Below are 17,728 nucleotides of genomic sequence, written 5' to 3' on the forward strand. Positions count from 1 at the left end.
TGTAGCGGAAAGCGCTTTCAGAAGTTCCCTTTCTTCGGCGTTCCGGGATTCTTTTGGCCGGGCACGCTTGCATGCAGCCAGAAGACTAGATGGCAGCGTACACATTCAGTTGTCTGTACACTCGAAAGGGATTCCACTCCCGCTCATGATGCGGACCGCGGACAAAACTGGCCACATCAGGAGAATCGTTTTTTGATCGGGTCGGTGGAGCGGGCCACTTTTTCCAGAATCGCGAAGAACGCAACAAGACGGTTGTCGCTGTATCGGGTCCAACTGCGACCGCTCGATTTCCTGAGAAAAGTGCCCTCTCGCGGGCGACTCACCGCCGCGTTTTTGCGCTCGACTTCAAGCTTCAGCACTTTCTTCGACTGAAATCGATTTTTGTCGAGCCGCGGAGAACGCCACCACGACCGGAGGACTTCTTCCGCTAGCTCTTCGCGCCGTGTGTTCCGCACTTCCGCTGTCATCTTGCCAAAGTTCGCACATCTGGCTCTGAGCAGAAAAGCGGGCGCCTCAACTTAGCGCCGGACGCAGTTAGTATCTGTGCCGCGTGAGTTTTTCCTGGGCCGCAAATGAGTCAATGCGCTCAACAGAGATAAGTCGGCCTTTTCCATTTCACAGTTACCGACAGTCCCAGGTGTCTGCATTCGCTTAACTGTGTCTCCCTCCAGACATGTCGGACATGTGAGCCGTGCAGACGGACGTCTGTAAGGTACCCCGAGAAGACTGAGATGCGTTAAACAACAGATGTGTAAACCCTGAACCTCAGCTCCAAAGGAAACATGGGCATTGACCCGCAATTCTCCACAGAGGACGGCGCGGCGAACGAGCCAGAGCCACATGACGACACTCGCGGGACCTGCGGAGGTGCCGGGGACACAAAACAGGTCTGCCTCTCCCTCATCCCTGTGAAACGGCTCGAACACCTCTACGTTTACCGAGCCTTTTTTGCGAAAACATTTCGTCGCATAGTGACTCGATTCTAGCGGGCGACACTGTGAGTCGCGCGACTTCTCCAAGCCTCTCTGCGGCAGTGTCTTCTTTCTTTCTCGATCCCGTCTGCCCGCAGCACTTCTTCGTTTCGTCATACTGTTTCTTCTAGACCTCCTGTCTGCCCATTCTTACCATTCACGTTGCTTCGGCCTCGCCTCTTCGCCCCGACGTCTCCAGAGTGTCTCGATCCGGCCTCATACGCGCCTTTTCTGTCCCGTTTCGCGCGTCTCCACGACTTTTTCGGCTTTCACTCTGCTCGATTTCGCCCTGGTCCGCCTCCGGTCCCTGGAATACGCCTCGCTGCTACTGCTTTCTTGCCAGCTTCACCCTCCTTTGTTTCTTGTGCCCCTTCACTGTTTCCCCATGCATCCGCGCGTGTCAGACTCTTCGCCTCATCCGCCTTGCGCAGGTCGCGGCGTCCTCTTAGCTTCTGTCAAACAGGAAGATGATCTTTCAACGGTGGAAGAGCAGATTCCTTCCTCCTCTTTAGCTCACATTTCCTCCTCCTCTTCCCGTTCTCCGCTGTTTCCCCTGTATACGTTTCCTTCGTCCTTTCCAGATGCCCCTGCCTGTATCAACCCCGCTACGAATTTTCCCCTGCATAGTCTTCCCCCGGAGTCTCCGGTCTCCTCGTTTCTGTCTTCTCTCTCTTGTTCCCGCACTTCTGTTGGCGCTTCGAAGGTCTCCGTTCCGTCTTTCCTCGTCCCGCAGGCGAATCGCGGCGGCTCTCCTTCTTTCTATCGACTAGCACCTTGCCCTGCTACCGGTCCCGCCTTCTTTTCGCTTCTCTGGGACGTCACGTCCGAGCAACTTCCTCGGCCGCTGCCGCCTGTCTGCTCTCCTGCTCGGCTTCCGTTGCACCACACGTTCCCTTTCTTCTTCACTGCGCTTGTCGACCCAAGTGCTGCCGAAGCAGCGGCGCCCAAAGGCTCCAGCAATCCCTGCGTCTCCTCGCCCCGTCGAGCGGAGGCGGGGACACAGTCGGTCTCTGCTTCGCCTTCTCCGTTCTCAGAGCAAGGCGACGCCGGTCACGGGAGCGCCCGGGAACGGCGAGAAGAAGGAGAGGAAGAAGAAGACGTGTCTCGCAGAGAGGGAAGGGGACGCACAGCCGCGCGGAGCTTCGCGGCCCGGCTGTACAGGCAGCAGGACGTGTGGCGACGAGCGCGAGGTATATCGGGGAACCTCTTCATCGACAATTTCCGACACCAGCGGTTGGGTGAAGTCCGGTTGGACGAACTGTCCTATTTCTTCGAGGTGAGAACTTTGGGGTTTCTCCTGAAAGAGCAAAAATTCGAAAGGGAGGGAGAAAACGCGTTAGGAGAAGGGAAGGAAAGACAGATAGAGCAATGAACAGGAAAGTCGCAGAGACTGCGAAGAACTTCTGTTGGGACTTTGAAGAATCACAGCGAAAACGAGAGAAAATACTCGGAAACGTTAACCTCCGAAAGAAGTTCGAAGTAAACGACATATGAAGGTGGATCTCTCTGATGCTACCAGACTTGCTCGTGTTCGTCTCATTGCTGTCCGTGTATGTGGATCTTGGAACTCCTTGCGCCCTGCCCCCGATTTCGTTTCTTTCTGCACCTCTCCATTCGTCTTCTTTCTTGACCTTTATTGGAACCGAGTTACCTTGTTCGTCTCTTCATTCCTCTCCATTTGTGTTCTTTCGGCAGACTTGTTATCTGCGGACCCTCGGCGTCAGCACGCAACGAGGTCTTTGGAGTAACCACACTGCGTCTGTCACGCGTCTGGCTCTGGACCACACCGGGTAAACTTTCTCGGCGTGTCTCTTCTTTCTCTCTGTCCTCGCCTTCCTCCTCTTTGCGGTGTACATCCACCTCAAGCGCTAAATGCAGCTCGAACAGCCAGTCCGTCGACGAGCTCAGAACGCAGATGCACCGGGGAACACGCGCGCGCGCTTTCGCTCTGTCCTGCGTCTGTCTTTCTGGATGCGTTGCGCCTTCTCTGTTTCCGTGTTTCCTTTCTCTGTCTTTTGTGCACGCGCCTCTCGCCAGTGTGTCCGGACCTCCGCGCGGTGTAGGCGGTGTTTGCTTCGCAGCTCTTTCCACTCTCGAGTGACTCTCGGTCTCCTTCCAACTTGTCGCTCCCGCCGCCTCTCTGCACTGGAGCATCGCTGCCTCTGCGAACGGGAGGTCTGCCCCGCTCTCCAGACTCTCCATTGGCGCGGGATGCTGTACAGACACGACCTCCTTCCCATGGCAGGATAGCCGCGCATGGCCTAGATCGGGTGTTCGACGAACTGGTCATCGCTGCCTTTGCTTTACAGCTTTCGTTAACAAACGGACAGTCTGCTTTGCATTCACGTCCTCCTCCTGTGTCTCCAGTGCCGTCTCGTTGCATCTTGAAGCTGGAGCAGAGTGCTCAACGGTGGATCCGGCGCTTCATGAATCTAGCTGGAAGGCAGATATGTTGATACACTGAACAGGTTTGTAGAACTCGCATGCTGACTGTATTTGTTTTCCTTGAAATTGAAACCTGCTGGTTTCCGATAACCCTCTCTTGTCGTGGCTCAATCCAACTTCGCCCAATGAACAAAAGATTGAAAGGGTCCGACAAATAGGTCAAATAGGTTTCCGGATGTTTCTTTGACGCTTCGACGCATATGTGCAGACGCTTCTTGCTGAGCGGCAGCGTGGACTGTCGCGTCTCCCTCTACGACCTCGACGCAGATCTGCTGTTCGCCCTCAACGACGGACAGGGCCCGATTACGCGGCGCCTTCCTCTCGGCTTCGTCACTCGCAGGGAAAAGCTCAAGTGAGTTAACAGCGAAAGAACGCAGAAGAGAGGAAAGGGCAAAAAGAGAGGAGGAAGAGAGGGGAAGTGAAGAAGAAGAGGGGAAGCAAAGGAGATGCGACGGAAGACAGGCGGAGAACCGAGGATTAGAAGAAGAGGAGATGGAAAGAGAAGAGGAGAGCAGAAAAGAAGAGGGGAAGAGGAGACAATTCGAAGAGCCAAGAACAACGGTGGAGTTCCTCTGCACTGCATCATCCTTTCAGACTATGTAAGTTCTACAGGAGCAAAAGCTCTGTTGTCTGGAGGTGCAAGTGGACTTTGCGTGCTTTCTTTCTGCTGCCCACGCCTCGATGCGCCTTCGTTTTTTCACAAACTCTCCTCAAAAAACGCGACAGCGATATCTGGCGTCTCTTGTGCAGACCGCCGAAACGCATCCTCCACCCCACGCACTGCCAAGCGCGGCTTCCGCCGCTTCCAGGCTCTCTCGCCTCTCCTCTCCCAGGCACCAGTTCACGTCTTTCCTCCTCTTCGTCCTCTTTTTCCTCGGTTGCTTCTTCGTCCGCTTCTTGTTCTTCTCTGGGAGGGAGGAGAGGAGCGGGACGCGGGCACTCGCAACGCGTCACGAGTGTCGCGTGGCTTCCGACCGACAACGGCCTGTTCGTCTCGGTGGGTCTCGACCCCTTCGTCAAGGTGAGGCTCGAGTGGACGTCCACCCGAGGCTGCTGCGAGAGACGCGCGAAGCCTTCAGAGAGCCTTGGCGACACAGTGCGTCTCTCTAGAGAGATACGACAGACCGCCTCCTAGGAAAGCGCGACGCGCATAAAAATGTAGATGTCTCCGTAGATCTGTGTGGGAAGACCTGCGGCAACCCTCAAGCACAAGGGGGGATGGAAACGCGTCTGCATGTGTAGGAATTTGTACTTCGTGTTCCGAGGACCCAAAGTCAGAAGCCTGGGTCATGCACGTCAACGATTCACAGAAAGACGACAAACATGCCAAGTTCGGATGCCTTGGTCGTGCTGCCTCTCTGTTGCGGAACGGCCGAGTTGTTGCGGGGACTCGAGGGCGAACGTCTGCTTTCTGTCTCCACGTGTGTGTCTGTTCTCTTCTTTTACGTTCGCAAGTGTTTCGCAGCTTCTATAAAACCTTCTCTTTCACGCGTCTCTTTGTCGCTTTCCGTAGGTATGGGATACGCGTGCTTGGGAGTGTGTGTACGACATTCCACTAGGCACAGGGATCCACTGCTGCGCCTTTTCTTCCTGTCTCTCCTCGTCTGTCCTCTCTTCCGGAGACGCGAGACGGAACTCGCAACCGTTCGTGGAGAACAGACACGCCCAGGCGACCTCTCCTCTCTCGCCTTTGCTTGCCTGCGGCGGCAGCAATGGAAGTCTACAACTCTGCGACCTCCGTCTCGCCGCGCCCACGCTCACTCTTCTCGGCCACCAAGGTAAAGAGCGCTGAAAAGACTTCTGTCTGTGCAAGCGGGTTTGTGGCGCAGGACGCATCCAGACATGCGAACGTGTATTTCTTCCTTTCACACATCCATCTCTATCTAAATGTCACATGTACCTGTCAGATCCGTCCATCTCATCAGCCGATCTTACTGGCTTCGATCTCGATCTCTGCCGATCTACCGCATCGATCTTTCTCGTCATATCGCTATCTATCATATCGATTTTCCTCATCTTTACGTGTATCCATCTATCTATCTTCTCATTATGCTTCTATCGATCGATCTATATATCAGTCAATCACAGTTGTCTATCCCATCTGTGGATTTGTCTGTCAATCCGTTGATCTATTTGCGAGCGTGGATTTGTTTGAAAGATTTTCTGGTTTCCGTCTGAATTTGCAAGATGACATGTGAGCTTCCCCGAGTGTTCGTCTGTGTCCGCATGAATCCGTTTTCACATTTCGGGTGTGGGCCGCTCCCTGGTTTGCGCCCAAGTCAGTCTTATAAAGTTTCGACTTTCTTCGCAACGCATGCAGAGCTTCCTTTCTTCTGCGTCACTTCTCTCATCTTTGCCCGTGTCGTTTGCTTCCTCTTGTCCAAGGTTCGGTGCTCAGTGTCTGCTGGCACCCTCGGCGGCCCTTCGAGATCTTTTCGGGTGGCCAAGACGGGTGAGAAACTTTGGAGACAAAGAAAAACAGTGGGAGAGAAGAACAAACAGTTCGTGTTGAGCGGATTCTATTCTACACAGCGCCCCAGGAGGTGCGCGAGGAGGAAGAAAGCGACTTCGCCACACGCTTGCAGAGTCTGCTTGCAGGTGTATGCCGCGCATGCCGCGCATGCAGTGGTGCAGGACCGCATGCGCATCTCCGGCTAGCCACCGCTCGTTTTGACATTTCGGCGTGTGCCACGCATGCACAGATATGCGTCGATGTACCTCTGCGAAAACCTGCTGTTTTCGTCTGCTTATTGACATCTGCCCGCCGGCGTCGTGCAGACGTCCTGTCTCCTTCATCTCGTAGTTCGCCTTCTACGTTAATATGTCGATGTGGAGATACACATGCCGGTATACACATGCTTATATATCTGTATATATATATATATATATGAATATATATGTACATATATATATATATATGCATATGTGTATATATAGAAATCTAGATGTCGAGAAGATGGGTAAACAGGGATCAGCTTCATGCGTATCTCTCTTCACCTTTTTCTCTGTGTTTTACGTTTCTTCATGGATTTTTGGTTCGTCGTTTGTTCCACGAAAACGGGATCTTTTTTTCAGGACGATGCGAACGTGGGACATCAGGCGAGGCGACTCGCCTCTCCTTCAGTTCAATCATCTCGTCCCTGACGTCGAATTCCTCGAAATCCATGGAACGACGCTGCCTCCGACTCTCGGCAGTCGCGACTCTGCGGAGAGAGATGACCTTTACGACGGTGCGAGAACGAGAGCTAGTCGTCTTCTCTTCAGTCCTTAATTTCGTCTTCGTCAATCGTAGCTGCGACGCTTTTTTGATCTTGAATTCCCCACCTCCTACCCCCTTCAGACATGCATAGACGCGTCTAAATATATATATATATATATTATAGATTTGCAAGTCTGCAGAGTTACAGCTTTATATGAGCACACATTGATTGAACCATGTATCTTGCAGAGAGACGCGGCATCCTCAGACGTCAATTTGGCTGACATATCTGGTGGGTTGTGCATGTCCGCGTGGAACATCTGGAGTTTCTCTTCATCTCTCTTGTCTCTTTTCAGCACTGCCCTCTCGTGGCGCTTCCTGCAAACAGACACTTTCAAAAGCAGAAGAGCCGCGACCGTGCAGCTCTCGAACCCTCTCTTCTCCCTCTTCTTCTTCATCCTTACCTTCTTTTTCTTCGTCCTGTTCATCATCTGCATCCTCCTCTTCTCCACCATCTGTTTCTCCAAATGCTTCCTCTTCTTCTTCGTCGTCTTCTGTGGCCTTCGCGTGTGCCATCCCGTCTCTGGACGAGCTTTCAGAGCTCTGGGAAGAGGCGCCTTCTCTGTCTTCTCTGTCCTCTCCGTCGCGTTCTTCTGCTTCGTCTTTCTCCTCTCCAGGGCGGAGGAAGTCGCATCAACTCCCTCCGGATTTCTTCGGTCGCCGCGACGCGTTTCAAGATATTCGCTCTGCCTTGCCTGCCTCTTCCCCCTCCCCTTGTTCTCGACGCGCCTCTGTCGCAGAACTGGAGCAAGATGCAGAAGAGCAAGCGAGGGCATGGCGCACCCTTCTAAGCCACAACTCGAAACGCATCTCGTCTTCAGTCTCTTCCTCTGTGTCTTCTTCGAGTGGTAGACTGTGCGGCCTTTCTGGGGTCGCTCTGTCGCCAGGGCACCGAGAAAGGATGGAAGGAATGCATGCAGGAGAGGGAGAACAGCAAAGCTCGAGTCTGCGTTGTGTGTCTCCTGAAGGCACCAGACAGGACGTCGGACGAGCGCGGAGAAACACTCCAGAGGCTTCGCCTGCTCGTCTCCAAGTTAAGAGAAGGAGACGCGGAAAAGCGTTGCTCCCCTACATGCCCTCTCTCGAGAGAATTTACCGCCCCCTGGTGGCCGAGCAGGGACAGGGAGAACAAGAGAAGAGAGAGAGAGTGCGAGCAGTGGAGGAGACTCGAAGGACGGAGGGAGAGCAACGGACGCAGAGAACGAGTGAAGTCGACCAAGACGCATGCGAGTTTTCTTCCAGATCTCCTGCCCACATAGAGAAAGAAGGCAGACAAGCGAACTCGGTGTCTTCTCGCGGACGAAGGGAACAGCCGGAAGGTGTCTCGGCGACAGGTGGAACACAGAGAACGCGAGCGGAACGAAACCAATCCGAAGGCGGATTGATGTCGTTCCGCTGTACAGACACCGAGAACAACGCGCGAAAAAAACAAGTGTTCACTTCCTCGAACTCCTCTTCAGCAACTGCGACCCAGAGGACTTCCTCGCTACGAAAGCCACGAAGTCGTACCTCTTCCTCTTCTTCTTCATCTTCGTCGGTATCTTCTTCTTCCTCTTCTTCCTCCTCTTCCTCTTCTTCCTCTTCGTCTTCGTCGACTTCTGAGAACTCGCAGAGCGATGGCGAAGGAACGCGGGAGAGAAGAGCTGTAAGGCTGAATGGAGGAGAACGGAGAAGAGGCGAAGCCGCGCTACGGTCACCCTCGCGCGTGAAGAAAAAGAATTCTTTCCGACCTTCTTCTCTTCCTTGTCTGCGTCCTGTCACTTCGCATGCACGAGCTGTCAGAGGAGACCCTGAGTCGCTTCTGTCTGAGAGCTGCGCAGAGTCCCTCTCCACATCTCTTGTCTCCTCTGCGGTCTCTCCGTCGCCTTCCGCGTCTCGAGGGTCTCTCTGTGGGGAGAGACGGCACGAGAGGCAGACAGAGGGCTCACGCGACCTACGGGGGGAAAGAGAAGTTTTCGACCAAAACGAAAGGAGAGCAAGCGCGGCGAGTCCGACAAGATGCGGGGCATCTTCCAAGGAAGAGGAGCGCAGAGACGAAGAAGCGTCTGTTTCTGCCGCCTCGCTTATTGCGGAGTATGGAACGCTCATGCGGAGACATCTTCAGACTCGCGGCCGAGGCGTCTCCTGTCCTCCCAGATGTCGCCGAGCATCTCATCTGTCTTCTTCTCACCCTTCTTCTCCTGCTCGTCTCCCTCCTTCTTCTTCCTCACGGAGAGGCGCCCTTATCGTTTGCGGGGAAACGAGTATCTCTCTTTCTGCACGCACTTCCTCTCCTTTATCTAGAGGAAGCGATTTTGCGAGGCCTGAGAGAGGCCGAAGAGGGAGACAAGTCGGTTCTTCTCCGTCCACATCTCGCGGTGTTCCTTCATCTTTTTCGCGTTCTTCATCCTCGTCTTCTCGTTCTGTAAATCCTCCTCGAGCGCCGAGAGCCGCGCGAGTCGCAGCCGCAAGCATTGATGCGAAGAAAGAACCAAGTCGAGAACTTTCGTATTTAGGGCGGCGAGAGGGGGTCACCGACCGTCTTCTTCCCGCAGTTGCTTCTCGCAAACTCGGCCGCTTTTCTCTCCACTCTCCGGCGCCGCCTTTGCCGTCTGCCTCGGCCTCTGGCTTCGCCCACGAAGAAGGCGTCACGGAAATCGTCAGCGATGGGCACTTTGTCCTCTCTGCAGGTGCGGACGGCTGCATGCGTCTATGGAACGCAGATCGAGGCTCCCATTGCTTCGTTCACTACGACCTTCTCAGTCCTCTCCCGCAGCGCCCCAGAGGCAGAGGGCGAGGGGACAGAGGGCGAGGAGACAGAGGGCGAGGAGACAGAGGGCGAGGCGGACCCAATAGGGTTCTCGACGTTTTGGAGGAAGAACAGGGTACACGAGTTCGAAGAAGACTGGGTCGCCTGGAGGCGTCAGAGGTGTTTTCTGAGGGCAGAAAGAGAGCGCGAGGAAGCGCACAGTTCGCTTCCACGCAGTTCACTTTAAGTCCTTCAGGGCGCTTCGTCTTGACGGGGAAAGGTGAGGGTCTGGTCGTACTGGAAGTCGTGACTGGAATCCGACAGGAGGCGCGTGCATCGGCGGAGACGCACAGAGACCAAGTGAGATGCGTCGTCTGGAACGAGAAGCGACGAGAAGCCTATGTGGGTCTTGGCGACGGAAGCATCAGCGTCTGGGATACCGGCGGTAAGGTCCAGTGGAAAAGAGGAAGAAGGATCGAAAAGACGAGAGAGGGGGGGGAGACAAGGCGAAGCTGGTCGCGGGCGTCTTGCCCCACAAGGGGCAGGCGAACTGGTTTGTTACGCTTTTTGATAGATGCAGGCGACACCCAGCAGTCCTATTCAACCTCGAAGGTTCTCACTGTCTCGGATTTCAACCGTACAGTTTTCTGGGCTGCACATACTTCATGCGTAGGTATTACATAGTAGTGGTGCGATTTGGAAATCAGATTACACTGTCTTTATATCGTGCAGAGATATTGCGCTGTATATCTACCCCAGCGATGAGATCGAGGTGTATTTACATAGGGCAGTGTGAAGTCTACACTAGTGAAACATCACCTCCGTGAACTTTTCTTTCCGGCTGTTGCCACGGTGGCAGGGAAACTGGAAAGCTATTTAGCTCATCGTGGCTTGTGTTTGTGTGTTTTTCTCAGGATTCGAGTGGCTTCGTGCGGTCTCGGACGACGAGGATGAGGAGGAAGACGAAGCAGACTGGGAAGAACTTGGTCTAACACCGGAGGAGAACCCTGTCCTGCACATCAGGCCCGCCTCTCTTTGACAGACGAAGCCGTCACCCACACCGGTGCGCAAAAGGCACTCAGGAGACAGGAAAAAGGGCGACAGAAAACAGTTGACGGAGTCCGGGTGGACAGGCAAAGCCTTTTGCGATGTCTCGATTTGCATGCGCGGCCCCCATGGAGGTGCCACAGGTGCCGTTGCAAATTTCAGAAGGAAAATAGAAAGCATCTGAGCCTCAGAACCGCCAGGAAATTGGCGTCCAACATAAACAACCCAGTACCGTTTGTACAGACTTGACTCCTCAGTTTAAGGCAAGAGTCCTTCGTGGACAGCCCGTGGTGGTACAGTCTGTAGCGTGGTTGCTCTCAACGTTTGCTCGTCTGTACGATGCCACCTGCTCACAACCGACTTCCGGGGCTGCTTCAGAATCAAACTAAAAACTGCCGTTTGATTCAGAGGCATTTTCCAGAAAGGCGTGACCACTTTCCTCCAGTTCGCTAGGGATGCAGACGGAGCACTTTCTCTGTAACCGCAGCTTCCCGAGAAATGCCTGAACTAAACTTGAAAATGAAAAGGAAATTCTAGCGCAGGTTTCTGTAACCTCAGCGCCAGTGCTAACGGTAATCCACGTATCAAGTCTAGAACATGACCGCTGCGGAATCACCTTAACGTCGTCGGATAGTGAAATCCAACACTTTCAGATGCCTTACTACACTGCGCTTATTCCTGCGGCGGCTTCTGATCTTACAAAGTCAGCCACAATGGCAAATGACTTCACACAGGTTTGAGAACTGCTCAAGTGGCGTCCGTCGGCCTATCGCGTTCTGACATGACACGAACACGCAGTTTCTGATGTTGATGTACAACAGACGCACGAAAGAAATTATTTTAAGGAACTACGCGCAACAATCCTGTAACTCCGAGATAAAGGATGTCTACAGTGTGTTGCGAATTCGCACAGAAATGCGTGACCAAGGCAGTCCTCGGGATTGGGAAGACCAGGACGCTCCTCCGATGCTTTTTACGCGTCATGGGTACAGAAACTAGTAGAGGTTTTTATACTTTTGCCGCGAATTCTGGGACTTCTACCTCAACGCCACAATCAGTTCTTGTACGGTTACTGCCTATAGGGTTCCTCAATTCAAGCAGAGCTGTAGTTTATCGGGACTGAAGTACGAGTCAACGCTTTCTGTGCGCCACGGGTGCCGGAGGGTTGCCGCGAGTTTGGAGATCGTTGACAACGTTTCCACAGAGAAACTGGAGAGGTCCTTATCGTCATTTTTAGGAAAACAGAAAGCTCCGGCTTCCGACCTATGTTTCAGTCGGCCGGGACCAGTGTGTGGTAGACGTGTCTACACTCTGGAGAAGCGATACGCGAGTACCGTGACACGGTTGTCCCTCACGGTATCTGTACAAAACCGCGCATAACACAGCAAAGGAATCTCCCTTCAGAACCACAAAGTGTAACAGCCGCACCTAAAGGCCGTGTCTGGCATTGCGCCACAGAAAGTTGATGCACCGCCACGCTTATGCGGAAAGAAAAGCAAGTGCTACAGCGTGGAATCACTGCTTGGATGCTGACGCTTTTAGATCTCACAATTTAGTTTACCCCGGTTTTTCCACCATATCACCACCGTATTGCAACTATCGCATTTCTCCGGAACGCAAGCGTTATCATTCCTGCTTCCAGCAGAACTTGTTGCGACGGTTGATCGGCGCGAGTCAGGAGCTCAGCGCGTGTTTCGAGTGTTTCCACTTGGACTGGGGTCTGAGCCTCTCCGTCCTGCGGAGTGGTTCCTTGATGTTTACGTTTTCCACTGGAGGCGGAGCCTGGATCTCTTGCCGCCTGCACAATATCCCATCGAGACACCCGTCCTCCAGGCAGGGCCATAGAGGTTTTAAGGAAGGTCATCGTCGTCGCTGTCTTCGTCAGCGTCTGAAGCCGTAGTGGCTGCGTCATTTGCAGACATTTTCTCCCGCCGCCAGCGGCATGAGTAGACACATGGATTTGTGCGAGCTCGCACCGAGTCGAAATCGACGCGGTCGAAAAATTTGTCTCGTGCAATGTCGTTGAGACTCGGTCTCTTCTCCGAGTCCGCTTGGGTCATGCGCTCCACCAGAACTTCCAGCATGAGTCGGTCCCCGTTCTCGAGATCTGTGAGGTCCGCGAGAGCCTCAAATGCCTTCCCTAGACTGAAGACGTCTGCTGCCTTAGTGTGGAGGAGAGAAATGTTCAGCTTCCGCGACAGCGCCCTATACCCGTCCCGCACCGGTTCGGCCATCTCCGAGATCGGCCGGAAGACGTTGTCGACAATGGCGCTGTCGAAGTCGCTCAGCTGAACATGACCCTCCCGGCTGACGTAAAAGGCATCCAGCGAGAGCGCTCCGTGGAGGATTCCGAGGCCGTGCAGCGCCTCCACAGCCGCCACCATCTCGGCCATCACCAAGACTACATTCAGCTTTTCTGGGGCCTGCGTGGCGATCGCCCGGAGACTGCCGCGCGTCGGAGGAAAAAACTGAAGCGTGGCTGCCTCCTTCCCTTTCGCTGTTGCAACCAGCGGCACAAAAAACGGGGAATTCGGCGGCAGAAGTTTCTTCCTGAGAAAAATCTCTGTAAGCGCTTTCCACGGCTTGCTTCTGCTCCCCGGGCACATCTTGACGGTGAAGCCGCCCGTCAACAGTGCATGTGGAACGCGAAGATCTTCAGCCAGCTTTGCACTCCCCATGTACACCTGCCTCGTCACAGGCTCCTTCGAGGACTCCATCGACCGTACCACGTCCTTCATTTCTTCGTAGTCCGTCTCAACCAATTCCGGCAGATTCGCATAGAAAGACCACCATTTCCAGAGCGACATCCCTGGCACACACGCAGAAAGACAGTGACCGTAGCCCCCGACTCGTGATTCTGTGCGTACCCTGGAACACCAGCTCTTACCACTACAGCTTCCACACTCAACCGACACTATACCCGCCACGTGAAAACTGGGAGGAGTTTGGGAGACAGGACCAGATGTCCACTGGGTTTGAGAGCCGTTGTCAGAGGCATCCAGGGTGGTATCTCCGATTCACACTTTCATAGGCCACACAACGGATCCATGCAGTCATCTAGGGTCGGGAAGATTCCCAGGAACCTCGCACATTGCATGTCTGCAACCCTGTCCGTCTCACAGGAGAAAGACTCGTTTTGTCCAGTCTCGTTCACTGCTTCGTCGCCTTCCTTCTGTTTATCTCTGCTTGAGTTGGACGACTGAAGGTCTTTCAGACTGCAGCACAGAAAGGCAAGCGAACGAGGGGCGCGTCTTTTATCGATCCTCAAACAAAGAGTCGCAGTGCGTTTTCGAGTTTGTCAGACAACCCCCCCAGTGGCAGCATTTCCGTAGAAGACACCCGTTCTGTCAATATGCCGATATCGCGGGGCTACGCTGCAAGTCTCAACCTCGAGTCCTCGTCGGACAGGCAGCTCTGAATAGGGCAAACTGGTAACTCTGTGGGGCTGTCTGGACAGACGGCGGCGAAGAAGAAGCGACGAGGATCAGGACGAACGGAGGAGCGCGAGTTTTCACAAGCCTCGAAGATGCTAGCCGGCAACCAGAGTGCCTAAAACGTGCTAACAACAATCGGATGAGCGAACTCCGAAGATGCAAGGTCAAACTCAGAATCCTGTATGCAGCACAGTCCGGCTTACTCATCCCAGACACTCCCTGTAGAGCAAACGGAGGACACCACAGGGTCATCAGTGTGAAAGGAAATGTCGAAAACTCCGAGAAGAAAGAGACAGTACTTTCGACCCTGCGGTCGCCGAGGGTAGTCCTGGGAACTGCCGAGAAAGTGGAGAGCATCGAGCACTGAGCTCCTTTCGGCCCCAATAGCTCACGCGAAGTCGGAGGGCCAGAACATGCATATTTTCGGTGTCTCGGCAATCTACACTGAGTGAGCAGGACCACTGTATCGAGCTGAAACATACAACGTGAGGGGTCTCGCCGGCGAACAAAACTGCATCGTAGTCTGGAACTATGCTACCCTAAAATGGAACCGAAGCCCTTCCCTATAAACCACTACAGCGCACACGGAGGGTATGCAGTTCACAGCAAGCAGTCGCCGTGGCCGTGCCTCTCCGAGCGCTTAAAGCACCGAATCTCGGCGCGCTGTTGGCTGTCCTGCGTGGCATCTCTGTATCAACACTTTTCGCTAATGTAACGACGACAGTTGCTTACGGACGAAAGACCAGCCGAGACCAAGGACTCCTGGTGACGCGGAGGATGACTCAGAAGCTTCGAGGAAAGGTGCGGCACCTTTGCGGACCGCCCTGGAAAACAGCACGCACAAGTTCGCAATGACCGACAAGAGCCTCTGGAACAAACAGTTCCCCACAATTAAGGGTGTTGCATGTTTTGACTTTGCGCGAAGCGAACACTGGTGTTCGTCGCTCCTATCGGAGAACCCTCCAGAAAGGGGAAGACCTTCAGAATAAATATGAGCTTGGCATTTTCTCCAGTCCCGAAAGCGACCGCTCAGCGCCTCGTGGCGTTGACGCGCTCTGGTCACTTGACATAGGATGCTCACGATAAACCCTGCAAAGAAAAGTGCTATAGAAAAGCCAACAAGCCTGCCCACCCTTTGCTCAAGGTACAATTTCAAGGAATTCACAAAGGCAAGATGTATCGAGCATTTTTCTCGGTCCAAAAGAGATACACTAGGCGCCTAAACACCCATCTCAGATCCTCTGCTCCGCTTACGCAAATGGCTTTTTCGGACCGGGCTGTCGCTAAGAAGGGCGCGACAAAAAACTTCTGCATGATCCGCCTAACCTTCTGAACACTTCTCACTTACCTTTTCGCCCAGCTTTCTGACTGCTGACTAGTGGACGCGGAGTACCCCGTCAAATCTGCTTGGCTGTACCCTATGTCTTCCTCGAACGGCATAGAAGTCACACTGGTCAGCTCGTCAGGAGCTCCAGACGCTCCTTCGGATCCACTTGACCACAGATGGGCGTCCTCAGACTCTGAAGTAGCCTGATCTGTTTCATTTTTATCGGAAGACGAACGGAGTTTTTCACCCAGTTTCCGGAAACGGTCATTCTGCTCCGCGGGACCGGCAGCATCGGTGTTGGCCACCGTATCCACCTCATCAGACGTTAAACCTAACGAAGCGCCACACACCGCGCAAGTCGACAGCATGTAGAGGACGGCTGAGAACCGCATATTGATAACTTCGGGCACGGAACCCGGTCAAGACTTCGGTGTCACTGGATCCTTCTGCCCACAAGCTGCTGGCCGTGATCCAGTGCATTTCGGCATTCCTGATGGAGAGCGATTCGGTTCGTTGCTTAGAACAGCGAACACTCGCAACGCCGTGTCATGCTTGGTCGCTCTACTCTGAATCTTCTCGAGAGAGGAGTGGCACTGCCGGCCTCAGCAGCTTCTGTACAGTTTTCGGGAGAAGTGCCTCTCAAATCGATGAGGAGTGCACAGAAACACTACATGGTCACAGAGAAAACTGTGACCTACACTAACGAAACGGCATAGAAACGGTAACAGTGTGCCTGCGATGTCAGGTAGCAGCCCTTCTCTGTCTCCGTAGGCACACGGAAACTGTGACCCGCTGCTTCAAAAGAACCGAATTCGCCAGCCCATCCTCGACAACCGGTACACGGAACTGTTGGTCTTGCAACGGGAGGCGCCGTGTAATAAACTTCTAAGAAGACGCAGCATCGCCAGGTTCTCAACAATTCGATGGTCGAACACGGCAGGAGACGGGCTACTACTGACGACACTGTCCCAGTCTCGAGCTGCATGCGTGCCGCAGATGGCAAAGAAATTTCTCCGCGAACTTTTTCCTTGTTCCCGTTAGCCGGTCGTTTCTAATTTAAATTTGGTTTTCCGGTCTACATTATGGCAGTCAACCGAAGTCTTCGCCGGCACAGATATTTGCCCTTGTTCACTGAACACCTTTCTGTTCGGTAAGCTGCCGCGCATGATCGCTGACACGCAAGGAAGACGCGAACGGCGTTGAATGTTAAGAGACACAATGGAAATCGACACATTTTTATCTCCGATATTGCTACAGAGCGTATGTCTTCGCGATAAAACAACGGTCAGGGAGCTGGTAGAAGACCATTCCGGATCGGTAGTCACTCCGTTTCTTTGAAACACACTTCCTTTTTCGCCGTTGAGACTAAGGTAACCGATGCTGACCGAGAGAGACTTTCGGACAAAAGGGTTGAGAAAGCGTTGAAACGACATCTCTGTTTACGTGCTGCTGCCCAGGTGGGACAAGAATATGTTGTGACAGCAACTCGCTCTCCAGTCAAACAGACACTTCCCGGTGCGCGGTATAAAGGTAACACTGAGACTTCCCCACTTTTAGGTGTTTGCTTGTTTACGGTCTCATGTATGCCCTCGCCGGAGGGGGGATATTATTTTCCACCGTCTTGATCCGCTGAAAACTCGAAGAGGCCTGAGCGAACATCGAATCGCAGCAATGCTGAGCAGCTGCAAACCTCAGCAAACAATGCTATGAGAAATGGATTGGAGCACGGCTCGCAAAGCGCCACTAGTTTCCTGCCAAAAGTGGTTCGCCGTGGAAGCCGGCCAAGCCGGAGTCCGACAGTGTAACCGGTGGAGTTCGATGTCTCGTTTTAGCGTTTGGCGTTGCGTCTCGACGATGCCGCAAAAAACATACCTGCCAGACGCCTCCGTTTTTTCCACTGTCTTGACTAACCTCCGATGCGCGTGCTGGTTTTAGGGACAGTGAGTTTGGAGGGCATTCGACATTGCATATGCTCGGTTGAAAGAGGCATTTTTATTTGGCGCCAGTCTCTCTGTTTCGATGCTTCCACTTAGCGGGCCACCACCAGGTGAAGTCCTGGGGAGAGTTGTATGTGTAGCAACCCTGTGACACCTCAAGTTCGAGGACATGTCGCAAGCGCCTGAAAGTGTACGGGGCTGAAAGAAAGAGTTTCAGCTTAACTACAGACGCGCCATGATCTTTCTGTACGCCATCTCGAAGCAAGCGTAACAGAAACGTTGGCAGTGTGCACCGTGTCTCACCGTACACGGCAAGATTTACGTCGTCGTTTTCAAGGCAAAATCGTCAGACGACAAGCCGTCAAGTTGAGTTCTTCTCCCGTTGTTGCCTCCACCTCGATGTCTTACTTGCTGTGTTCACCCGCACATGGTTTTTTCCCGCACTGCAGCACGGCCTTTGATATGGTCTAGTTCATTGTCACAAAAAATGCGAGTGTCTGTATACCCGGTGCGGATCATCAGAAGTGAACGATCGCTTGTCTGTTTCATTGCACCGTCTTTTGTATTTGGAGTTACGAAA

At 53.6% G+C, this 17,728-nt stretch overlaps 2 protein-coding genes across 2 annotated transcripts; one reads left to right on the plus strand and one right to left on the minus strand.

The window, feature by feature from the left end:
* The first annotated feature begins 288 nt into the window (after window positions 1-288).
* TGME49_249460 (WD domain, G-beta repeat-containing protein) lies at window positions 289-10,818 on the plus strand. The gene is made up of 9 exons (XM_018780898.1): window positions 289-2,247; window positions 2,667-2,761; window positions 3,625-3,768; window positions 4,167-4,437; window positions 4,930-5,194; window positions 5,802-5,868; window positions 6,492-6,646; window positions 6,972-9,848; window positions 10,318-10,818. Exons 1-9 carry the CDS (start codon window positions 1,357-1,359, stop codon window positions 10,440-10,442), a joined length of 4,890 nt encoding a protein of 1,629 aa, XP_018635036.1. The 5' UTR covers window positions 289-1,356; the 3' UTR covers window positions 10,443-10,818.
* Window positions 10,819-11,605: 787 nt separating this feature from the next.
* On the minus strand, window positions 11,606-16,259 carry TGME49_249470 (Rhoptry kinase family protein, truncated (incomplete catalytic triad)). The gene is made up of 5 exons (XM_018780899.1): window positions 15,233-16,259; window positions 14,617-14,708; window positions 14,088-14,103; window positions 13,571-13,665; window positions 11,606-13,259 (listed from the first exon to the last, which is right to left on the minus strand). The coding sequence occupies exons 1-5, from the start codon at window positions 15,601-15,603 to the stop codon at window positions 12,301-12,303; spliced, it is 1,533 nt and encodes a 510-aa protein (XP_018635037.1). The 5' UTR covers window positions 15,604-16,259; the 3' UTR covers window positions 11,606-12,300.
* Between the last annotated feature and the right edge of the window lie 1,469 nt (window positions 16,260-17,728).

The sequence above is a fragment of the Toxoplasma gondii genome, chromosome XII (assembly GCF_000006565.2).
Source record: "Toxoplasma gondii ME49 chromosome XII, whole genome shotgun sequence".
Taxonomy (NCBI): domain Eukaryota; phylum Apicomplexa; class Conoidasida; order Eucoccidiorida; family Sarcocystidae; genus Toxoplasma; species Toxoplasma gondii.

Coding starts and splice junctions, on each gene's coding strand:
- TGME49_249460 (XM_018780898.1), top strand. CDS start 1,357: ATGCATCCGCGCGTGTCAGACTCTTCGCCTCATCCGCCTTGCGCAGGT. Junction 5,195..5,801: donor CACTCTTCTCGGCCACCAAG/GTAAAGAGCGCT, acceptor CTCTTGTCCAAG/GTTCGGTGCTCAGTGTCTGC. Junction 5,869..6,491: donor TTTTCGGGTGGCCAAGACGG/GTGAGAAACTTT, acceptor TCTTTTTTTCAG/GACGATGCGAACGTGGGACA.
- TGME49_249470 (XM_018780899.1), bottom strand. CDS start 15,603: ATGCGGTTCTCAGCCGTCCTCTACATGCTGTCGACTTGCGCGGTGTGT. Junction 14,709..15,232: donor TCAGAAAGCTGGGCGAAAAG/GTAAGTGAGAAG, acceptor GCTGTTTTCCAG/GGCGGTCCGCAAAGGTGCCG. Junction 13,260..13,570: donor ACAAAACGAGTCTTTCTCCT/GTGAGACGGACA, acceptor CGTGTGTGCCAG/GGATGTCGCTCTGGAAATGG.